Here is an 11,406-nt window from a genome sequence, read left to right as displayed (position 1 = left end):
GTAATTATGGTGATTATGATTATCGATCTTCGAGTTTCATTTAACAAAAGTGCTACACACACAACGGTTGTGTAAAACACAACACACAACCAATCTCTAGCCGTCCATTGTTGTAATAAATGGTCAGGATTCGCTCAAACTCTTCTCTATAAAAGTTAAACTTTTTCTTGGAAGAGTTTTTATAAAATCTAGACCGTCCAAATACATCTGGACGGTCAGAATTACGCACACAACCAACACAATGGTTGTGCAAGTAGCATTTTTGTTCATTTAATGTGACATCAAATTAAATCACCTCACGGGCACATAACATTTTTTTTTTTTAAACGGCAAAAGTAATACATAACACAGGATCTGTGTTTGAGAACTAAGCATAATTTGTACATCCAAAGGAATGCAAAAAATGTATGGAATAAGGCAAACTTGAAGGGCCCCCACTTCCTTTGCTATATATATAATGCAAACTCAATAGGACATTGCCTCCACTTAGATAACATTTTTGTTGATTTCTTGAAAAATCCAGTCTAGAGAGAGTATATACTTTGCATTTCTTTCCCTAGTTGCTCAACTTGGGAAAAAAAATATCCGACCAAAACCCTTTGCCCGTCCAATCAACTACTTTTGGTGTATGCATCCCTTCTTCATTTCCACAAAAACCCCACCTCAAACATCACCATATACACCACCAAACACAATTGTTCTCATCCTCTCTCTCTCTCTCTCTCTCTCTCTCTCTCTCTCTCTCTTTGTGTGTGTGTGTGTGGATGTGAATTTGAGCTTTTTGGTCTAGGTGAAAATGGGCAGAAAGTGCTCACATTGTGGAAACATAGGTCACAACTCAAGGACTTGCACCAATTACAGAGGCGGTGGTGTTGGTGGGCTAAGGCTTTTTGGAGTTCAACTTGACATGTCTTCTTCCTCTTCTACTCCTCCATCTTCCATAGCCATGAAGAAGAGTTTCAGCATGGATTGCTTCTTGTCTTCTTCTCTAGCCTCGTCGCCATCGCCTTCGTCTTCGTTATCTTCGTCGCGGATTTCCCTCAATGAAAATTGTGACAAGGCTTCTCTTGGCTATCTTTCTGATGGCCCCCAGGAGAGGAAGAAGGGTATGGGAATGAATTGCTTTCCTATGTGTGTGTTTTATTTCCCCTATTGGCAAATGTCTTCCAAACTTCTTTTCAATTGCAGCAAACATATATAGAATTATGTGCTAGTACTATTTTTGAAACATTTAGAGAATTAGTCATGATAACGGTTTTCAATAAATTTTCTCTATTTATCTCTCTCCACTCATTACTCTCAAAACTCAAACCGAACAGGGCATCGTTCTGTATGAGAATCTTGTACGGAAGTATATATTGCTGTACATTTTACTACCCTTTTCATTTCACATAATCCCACACAATTTCTTGTTTAAGATCTCATGTTTTTCAATTCAAAATTGTCATGACTGGATGATTAGGAGTCCCATGGACAGAGGAGGAGCACCGGACGTTTCTGTCCGGACTAGAGAAGCTCGGAAAAGGCGATTGGAGGGGAATTTCCAGAAACTTTGTTACCACCAGGACTCCAACCCAAGTTGCCAGCCATGCTCAAAAGTACTTCCTCCGGCAGGCAAGCCTCCACAAGAAGAAACGGCGTTCAAGCCTCTTTGACATGGTATATATCCTTTCGATTCCCGTACAAAATCAGGACACTGATGTAGCAATGACAATTTCGCGATTCAAGAACCGAAAAAGAAGAAGAAAAGAGAATTTCACGAATCAAAGCATCTTTCAAGCATATTTTCTTTTAAACGACATGCTTACTTACTAGTACTTAATCACATCGGTCTGTACGATGTTTTTGTCTGCTTCGATAGTTCTGCCAGAATGATGTGGCAATAATATTTTCGTTACGGAAAGCATCTTGATAGCACATTGTTCTGTATGAACCTTTTTTCACATTCTTCTTATAAACAAAATGAACGAATTTCTCTGCCTTAAATGACAGGTTGGAAGTAGCAAAATAGAAGCTGAACAGCAAGTTAACAACTCAGATGCCACTCCAAGTGAACCTCCTCTTCCACATACCATACAAAACGATCAAGAAAATGACTACAGCTCCCTGCAGCTATCATCTTCTCATCACCAGGGAGTTCCCTTTTGGCTATTTGGATCATCACCTAATTCGCAGCGAACACAGTGCGTTTCTTCGAATCCCGTTCCAGATTTGGAGCTCTCGCTCGCGGCTCCAAGGCCGAGCGATCAAGCCACATCGTCATCGAGTCCACGTCTAATAAGACCGATCGGCGTTATCTGACATTTGAAGGGGATCCTGCTAGAATTACCCTTTGTGGTCACATGAAGTCCATCTCAGAGAACATGTTTTTGTAATGGTATTATTAACAGCACTGCCAGTATCTTTGTATCATCCAATGTATCTATGTATGTATTCTTTTCCAATTCCAGTGGAGCAAATCATTCGATGATAGCTTAACTGAAAGCATTGGAGAAAAGAACCAATCATTTCATCGGCTTGCGTGTGACATCCCACATCGGTAATACCCACCAACGTATTATTTACACACGTTAAAACTTTTGAACCGCGTGATTAAGTTAAGAGATAGCAAGGCGGTTGGTATAGATCTTACATAATGGGTTCATTTTCAAAGCTCTACGATTTTGGCTTTTGATTTCTAGAGAAGTAGATTATCATATGGAGGGAAGGTTAAATAATTCAGTATTATTGTAATCATAGTGGCAGTGTTGCATCCTTAGTACCTCCACCAATAATGGAAAAGAACCATCATATCAAATACCTAACTGCTTTTTGTCTACTTCAACTAGTTCACTTTAAACTTTGGCTTTAATTAGTAGATTTTAGGTAAGCTTTCATTTCTTTGATCAGAAGTGATGGCTTTGGTAACAAGCAATATTATAACTGCAGAAAGAAGAAAACAAATTAGAGAAGCTCCACTTGATGATGAGGAAAAATGGGTTCTTTTTTCTTTGTTAAGAAAACATGGAATCCCTAATTTTTCTAGAGTTTATCCTTGCAATAGAACCATATTCTTCTCCTATTGGAACTGAGAGGCAACATCTGAAAAAGGAAAGTGTTAGAGTGTTCAAAACAAAAAATCAATCCCAAGGTGTTGGCCTAGTGGTCAAGACTAGAGACTTAAGAGTTTGCTCCCTCCTAAGGTCAGGTTCGAAACCTTTCAGGTGCTATTAGATCATTTGGGACCAATTCATACAGAGTTTTGCTCTGGCTTTACATAGGCACCCGCTAGTGGATGGTAAAATTGATCTCCCAGAATTATAGACGAGCTGAGCGTTGGCTAGCCCGGACACCTGGTTATAAGAACAAAAAAGGTTGTTGGTTTGCACAGAAAAGTTTTCCCAAAGGTGGAAAATGATACCAATCTGTGTTTGAATTTAAGTGAGAGAGTTGATGCAAGTTCTTCCCCTCTAAATCAGAGAGAATCATATCTGAAATTGGTCGAAGTTTCGTTTTTGTCAAACTTGACTACTTGTGGCCATCTAAAAGATGCATGCCATTGCATAAATACCTCTAGCATTGAATGGATCAAATCAGGGTTTTAAATCGTGATATCGGAAAACGTAACGGCATCAATGATCAATGCAGTTATATATCGACCAATATTGGCCAATACTTAGGAAAGTAACGGTATTGGAGGTCTAAAATCCCGTTACGTAATGGCTGATACGATATGTAACGGGCTTTATTTAAAACCCTCCGATCAAATCGACTTCAAAAATGAAAAAGAGTTCTGAGTTGCCACGACAAAATCTTTTGGCGTCACACTAAAATCAAGTGTTTGAAAAGGTGAACTTGTGCGAGTACGAAAAGTTTGCAGGTATACACCTCACTCTTGACTTCATTATTGACAACCTTTAGAAGCAAACTTGCAAATTGGGAGGTTGATTCTGGACATTTGGTTCATTCAACTTTTACCCAAAAAGATAAGAGGAAAGTTTGAACTAAAAAAGTAAAGGACACAAATGCCACCCTTCTATGACATCTTTTGGTTGGATAATAGTAATGTTTTTTGTACCTCACATTTGCTTTTTCCTAAATCAAGTGGTCCATATATCCTTCGCTTGACGAGTATTTACTCAATGATCTTGTAGTACCGCCACGTGGTGTCCCAATATCTTTTCCATCACACATTTTTGTGGAGTCCGTACACTCAGCTGCACAGTAATGTGTGGTAAAAAAGGGTGTAGGGGCAGCACGTGGCGGTGATCCAAGACCTCCCGATAATTTTTCCCGGTTCACTCCAAAAACAGCAGCGATTGTCATTGTAAAAACGACAAAACATGTACGTTTTCCACGAATAGCATATGCTAACAACGTGTCTATGTTGAAGCCTTTTATTGGAAGCTAGATACATGGATCGCAAGTTTTCAACTACCAACGAGGCACCGTGACGAAGGCATGTGCAAAAATGTCGTGTACGATGTTGTATTCTCTGTACCTATGATATAGCCAGAGGAGAAGTTTTTCAGTGCCCACCCGGCACGGGCCATGTGGTGCCGAGCACGCATCTTGGCCGTCGAAACGTGTTTTGAATGGCCCAAATCTGTTTGGACTTGAGAAAGTGTTTTGGTAAATTTACACTTAAAAATTACCCAAACAGATCTGGGCCGTCCAAAACAACTCTAGTTTACAGGACCACCATTAATTCTCGTCTTATTTTTTGGTACTTGTGTGAAAAATCAAGTGCAAAGATTTAATAAACAAATCTATTATCTACTTCCCATTTGGACTCTTGAATCAGTTTTTTTGCGTTAAGGAAAAACCATTCAACATGAAGGAAGCTTTTTCCATGTTTCAGCAGTGGATGTAGTGAGCAAAATCCATAACAATCAAGACCAACATGCATATCCATAGCTTGAAACTTTAGTTAACCATCTAAACGATATTCAGAATTATTTTTAACTGCTCTCTCCATTTCTCGGCAAAGCACTCAATTCAAACGAGTGACTGGGTGAGAAACACTAGTCATTTCTTTCTTTTATTACCAAATCATTCGATTCAAAAGGGCTTCAGATTCGCTTTGATGGAGCAACATCTTGGAAGGGAGCCTCAGTTAGAGACCCGGTTTAAAGTTCGAGGTGATAGAGCAATATCACTGTGAAAAACAAACACAACCTTCGAAACTTTGGAAGGTTGAGGAAGGACCACATTTGATTGGACAATACTAAAAGTTGCAAATTTCATAAGGTATCAGCCAAATCCTTAAAAAAAACTCTTTCTATATGAATCTGTCTACTTTTACTAGCAAAATTTTAGTACATTTTGTTTGTCCAATGGCTCGAATTGTATGACCCACTTAAAACCAAATTGTCTGCTGTTTTGTTTGTGAGAAAAAACAGCAGGCCTTTAAAACCAAACAAAGACACCGGCCTTCGATATTCATATGGCTGGCTGCATATCAATATCAGATTGGTCCCTTCTAGTATCTATTTTGTTTGCTTATGTTTTGTGTGGAGGTTAGAAGACCGTACGGACATCTTGATTGAACCACTGGACTGGGACATATTTTTACCTTGTCTGCTGATGAAAACTCCATTTATCTTGGTCTTCCCAATAGACTATTACCGTCCAAGATTATGAATTTGATTATTTGAGTAATACCTTCATGAAACCTGAGTGGCTGGCGAACGAGTTGGCAAAGCAGCTCGACTTAAACTGTTGTGGGGTTTTTTTTTTTTTTTTTTTTACGGAGTCGTGACTGTTCTTTTTCCCGGGATGGATTTCAAGAGTGGTCACGTGAACCAAATGCCGTGTGAGAAAAACTTTGTTCTGATCGCGCCTTGGTCGGGCATGACAAACATATGGGTAAATGATTCCTCTCAGGATTGGAGTGAAAGCAATCATGGTCGTCAATTGAGAGGTCTGGCGTTCAACTACCGATACCAACTGATGTAGAAGTCATGGAGAAAGGGTACCTTATGCATTTCAAGCCTAGGGTGGCAAAACAGTAATTATGTGATTACGGAATTTTATGTTGGGCCCATCCAGGTTCGATCCGAAACGGCCCAACGGTCAAGATCCATTGCCTTGCTATGGGAGCCCAAGCTGCTTTTCGGGCATTCGTCGCTGTTTGGGCCTCCGAATTGCCGACTTTGTCATTTAAGGAAATATTTGACTTCCTAATTATTACTTGGGTAAGGAAAATCCGAATTAACCTGCGCTTTTTGAAGGAGTCTTAGAATCTTCTTAAATTCCTAAATTCCTTATTATTTCGAATTTCCCTTTTTTTTTGTTGTAATTTTTCGTTAATTATCGTGGTTAATTGATTCAGCAGCCTTTTTGGTCAAATCCTTTAGAGTTACGGTTTTCAGTCTATTTAATAAGTTGTAAAACCTTCGGCTAAAATAGTTGTTAATTATGAAAAGAGTCAAAAAAAGAGTTTCTCTAAAGCTATTCAGTCTGTTGATTATTCTTGTTGCACGTCCGTTCTTGAATTCACAACTGCCCTGCATCACCAATTCTCTATCTCCCCTGCTGGTGGGCGATTCGCAAGGATAACTTGCACAAATAGCACTACCACAATCAACTTTTTTGGGCAAATTGGAGGATATAAAAGGAAAAACATGCTACTAGTAAAAGATGTCCAAAAAGACCAGACAAGGACTCTGATGAGAGCACATGATCTTCGAGAATGTAGTATTTTCTTCAAACTTTTTCGGAGTTGTCTTAGTTGAAAATTGGACCAATATTGGATCAGGACCACTATTGGAAATCCTCTTGTTTGAAAATTGGACCAATATTGAATCAGGACCACTATTGGAAACCACTAGAGTTCCGATGAAATATGTGACCAAGAAAGTAACACATATTGCCAATTCTAAGGATGAGAAAAGAAATATGTGACCAAGAAAGTAACACATATTGCCAATTCTAAGGATGAGAAAAGAACCCGAGGGGATAGCAGGGATGGAGAAATTTTTGGGTGTCGGGTGGGTACCATGTCACCTGGCCGACGTGGTGCCGAGCAACCACATCTGGGCCGTTCAAAAGTGTGTTGGACGGCCCAGATTGAAACACTCTCTCTGCTCTCATCACCACTCTCTCTCCTCTTTTTCTCTCTCCAAATCCGAGCTGTTCAAAATCGAAATGGATGACCCGGATGTGTTGAGCAAGCACCACGTGGTACCCGCTCGGCACTGAAAAATGAGTTGTAAATTCAGACATTTTGAATTCAAAATTTAAAAATTTCTTGGGACTAGGCACGAGAGAAGAATCTCTTGTGAATCTCCTAGTTCCCGCATGGATGACCTAATTTTGTTCGAAAATGGAGAGGAAAATAATCGATATGCGCATAAGATAGCATGGCTACCTCTTTACCTTGGGAAAAAAAACCCAAAGGTGTAGCGGGGATAAGTCGTAAATTCAGACATTTTGAATTCAAAATTTAAAATTTTCTTGGGACAAGGTTGCAAGAGAGAAAATCTCTTGTGAATCCCCTAGTTCCGATATGAATGACTTGACTTTGATCGGAATGGAGAAGGGAATAATCAATATACGCATGAGATGGCATGGACACCTCTTACTTTGGGAAAAAAAAACCCCTTCTCCCCAAGCTATCTTGAAGCAAAGATTCAGGATAATAATCATTGCACTGTTTACGGCCCACCTCTATGGCACCGTCTTTATACTCCATTAAATTTTGGAAATCTTAAGGAAAATAGTACTACTAACTTGTTCAGAGGAGTTATGAACTTCTGGTTGGTTAAAAAAGATATAAATTTATGAAAAAAAATGAATAAAAAGGGGGGAAGTTTTGTCAATTAATTGACACCCATGCTGCCATTGGTTGATATGTGAATATTCGAAGGTGACGAACAATATAGAAATGATCTTATAACAAGACAGACCGGACTTAAAAAGGCGATAGAGATTTCATTTCGCAACTTTAGAGTAACGGGCTATTTGAATTGAGAGAAACGTAGCGAAAAGAAAAAACTCTTGTGATTCTAATTACCAGTGTCCCTAAGAGTGATGGGATTTGATGAGGAAAAAATACACCAATAAAATCCAATTGTTTTGTTTCATCATTTTTTTTTTACCATTTCTCATTTATTTAAGTGATTCGAACAAGTAAAAGAATGTATATTTTTTCTTTTCTTTTCTATTCTTACCATTTCTTGTATTTTCTCACCAACTAAAGAGTCTATAAACCCATGAAAAAGACAGATATAGCATAAATGTAATATATTATGACAGAATGACATGTCTCGTAATCGTAAAGCGAAAATTAAATACTTAAAAAATAAGAATATTAGCAGAATTGGATCCTAGTCTATAAACCCACGAACATGCAAGTCACAAATGCAAAACATATAAAATTCACAGCATTGTACATCACTATTTTGCCCATAATCCTGTTCGCTAATTATTTATGGGATTTCCCTAATGAAATAGGACCAAAAAAACACAACATAACAAAAGAAATTTGCAGATAAAATGAAAAAAGAGAAACTTAACCATGTATGGGCCGTGAATAAGCTATCCACAGAAAATGCGCAATTTCACATGTCCATTTCGGCAATCAATGGTTCAGATATGTTTTTAATCTTCGATCAGTAATAAATATCTATCACCTTTAATAATTTGTCTTTAATCTGGATCGTTCAAAATATTTTTAGACAGTCGAAATTGGCCTCTTTGAAAACTTTATTTACGGAACTTCCGTAAATAAAGATTTTCCGATATGAAAAACATAAAAGTGTGGAGTAGGACAAAATCTCCCCCTGCAGATGGCATGGATTGAACAAAAAATGACGTGTCTGCCACATTTAAGGATCAAGTTTGGCAAGCAGTGACATTTGAACCACCAGGCCTGCCTGCCTTATTTAAGTACCTGTAATCATCAATGTGGAGTCAAATTATTTGTTTTTTTCCCTCAATCAAACCCCACAAATAATTGGTTTTTTGCGCACATGTTTTATTCTTTGGGTACCCAACCAACTAGCCCTAGGATGCTTTCTTTGTTCCACGGTTAAGGTGTTCGGATCAGCTTACATGCAGTTTTAGTAATCTCTTCTCTCGTCCGGTTAAAAGGCAAGCCATCCACGTCGAGATTAGAAAAGTCGAAAGAAATTACTTTCCTGCAGCCTAACCTTATAAATTATGTGAGGAGCAAACTTGTCAACAAACCATATCACATGTATCGACTAAGGGGGTGTTTCCGATAGTGAAAAATTTATAAATTTTTATTTGTGATTGAGAAGTTATTAGGTGTTTCCGGTAGTGAATAAGTTGTTAATGAGTTTGTGAGTATAGTTATTACAGCAAAAAAAAAATTTTTTTGTTAACTTTTTTGTTAGTGAAAACGAGAAGATAAAATGTTCAAAAAAACTTATTAGTGAAAAGGAGATAGTAAAATTCATTAAATTTTTAGTGTTTTTTGTTACTAGAAACACCTCCTAAGGGCGCAACCAAGATATTTATGCAGAAAGAGTTGATGAAGAATTTTCATTGAAAAAAAAAAGCATCATTGTTACTATGAGAAAATCTTCTTAACGGAAGTGCTGTAAACAAGTGTTTACACCACTCAATCGTGACCCCCAAAAGTATTTTGGACGGTCAAGATGTTATTGAAAAAATTTCAGGGAAAAATTAATTATTACCGGTCATAATTGAAATCGAATTTCAGCCATTAATTACGCAAATAGACGACTGAAATTGATTGGTACTATAAATAGACTGTTTACGTACGTTGTTTACGGTACCTCCATAAATAAGACAATCTCTATTACTACACATGTTTCCCTTTCATCTGTATTCTAGCTCCCATGCATAATTGCTTTCTCTTTTACACATTAGTACTATCCATCTATAATACAGTACTACTCACGTACTTATGACAATAATCTGCCTTTAATACGGTTTGTAAAGAGCGACACAGTAACGTGCCTCATTACTTTTTCGTGTTCCAGAATTTCCAGCATACACGACACCAATTTACAATTTCAGCAGACCACATTTTTTAACTCCACGCCCATTTACGCACCTCCGCTCGCAATAGGGGTGAAGTCCGCACGCACTACACATTTACACACCTCCACTCAGGCACTCACAATAGGGGTGGAGTTCGCACACACTACACACTGAGTGTGTGCGGGCTTCACCTCTATTGTGAGTGGGAGCGTGTAAATGAGTGTGGAGTTAGAATTTTCGTTTTAAAATATATGGTTTTTTGAAACGTACTATAATAATGGAGTACTAATTTTTAACATATATATGTTTTTTTTTTAAATGTTAAATTAGACATAATGGTACCGTCACTAAGAGCACATTTTCCTTCATTTTTTTTTGAACATCAAAAAATTTTCATTATTTTTGAAATTGTTACAGACATTAGGAGTAAGAAAATGAACAATCACCCCAATCCGAGACTCAATACTTAAATTGGCAAGAAGCCAATTTTGAACACCCAAATGGGATGAAGCCCACCTAAAGGCCCAAGCCCAATCACCTTAAATGAGTCTAAAAACCCTGAACAATACAATTAGAGAAAATGATGGCTCCTGAACAATACAATTAGAGAAAATGATGGCTCATGACGTGTTTTTATAATTAATATTCGCCAAAGACATTTTCAACATTAACAAATGTTCTTAATTTGTCTTTTACGAATATTAATTATCAAAACACGTCTTGTGCCGTCATTTTCCCTAACCGTAACCCTAACCAAAACACAGCCACGGAGGCACCACACGCCACAGCCCAAAACAACGGCCGACCAATGCAAGTGGTGGTTATGCCCAATGCGATTCCAAATCAGTGTGGCACAAAATTACAAATAAGTGGGCGCATAGTTTTTTAAACAGCCAATCCCACAACATGGAGGAAAGATGGTATTCATCAGGTATTCTAGGTGCACGTACGCTACCCAGTTGCAGATATGTACACACTCCTCTTCCAAAAATGAATAGTAGATAACATTCGTCAAGTATTCGTCATTCTACGCTCACACTTACAAACTACAAATACGAACACACTCCTCTCTTCCAAAAACGATCGAGTCTCACGATATACTAACAATGCGTATGATAAGTGTGCGCATATTTTTTTTCTATCAACCAGATGCAATTACTGCAATTTGTGGGAATAGAGTAGGTAAGAGGATTGCGTAAGGAATGAGTTTAGATATACTATATAGAAGCGTAGAAGTTGACGCACGAAAAGGGGAAGACTAAGGGTGTGAGAATTGATGTATTGTGAGAGAATGATCTGTCTCGTAAAATAAGAAGTAAGTGCACTTAAAAAATAAGAATCTTAACGGAACGGGGCTTAAAGATAATGTTACTGTTAGATCACCAAAAAAAAGGAAAGACAAAGCTTGGCCTTGTTATTTTCCCAGGGCATAGAGAGTTGAAAAGTATAACC

General features: G+C 38.0%; 1 protein-coding gene across 1 annotated transcript; it reads left to right on the top strand.

Moving 5' to 3' along the window:
- The first annotated feature begins 469 nt into the window (after window positions 1-469).
- LOC131326645 (transcription factor MYBS3-like) lies at window positions 470-2,512 on the top strand. Its single transcript, XM_058359500.1, has 3 exons — window positions 470-1,106; window positions 1,463-1,659; window positions 1,993-2,512. The coding sequence occupies exons 1-3, from the start codon at window positions 797-799 to the stop codon at window positions 2,299-2,301; spliced, it is 816 nt and encodes a 271-aa protein (XP_058215483.1). The 5' UTR covers window positions 470-796; the 3' UTR covers window positions 2,302-2,512.
- Window positions 2,513-11,406: the final 8,894 nt, after the last annotated feature.

Source organism: Rhododendron vialii, chromosome 5a (assembly GCF_030253575.1).
Source record: "Rhododendron vialii isolate Sample 1 chromosome 5a, ASM3025357v1".
Classification (NCBI taxonomy): Eukaryota; Viridiplantae; Streptophyta; class Magnoliopsida; order Ericales; family Ericaceae; genus Rhododendron; species Rhododendron vialii.
Note: the sequence above shows the minus strand (reverse complement) of the source record. Positions and strands in the feature narration are given on the sequence as shown.

Excerpts from the sequence above, each read along its gene's own strand:
- LOC131326645 (XM_058359500.1), top strand. The coding sequence starts at position 797 with ATGGGCAGAAAGTGCTCACATTGTGGAAACATAGGTCACAACTCAAGG. Across the intron at positions 1,107-1,462 it reads CCCCCAGGAGAGGAAGAAGG|GAGTCCCATGGACAGAGGAG; the intron begins GTATGGGAATGA and ends CTGGATGATTAG. Across the intron at positions 1,660-1,992 it reads GTTCAAGCCTCTTTGACATG|GTTGGAAGTAGCAAAATAGA; the intron begins GTATATATCCTT and ends CTTAAATGACAG.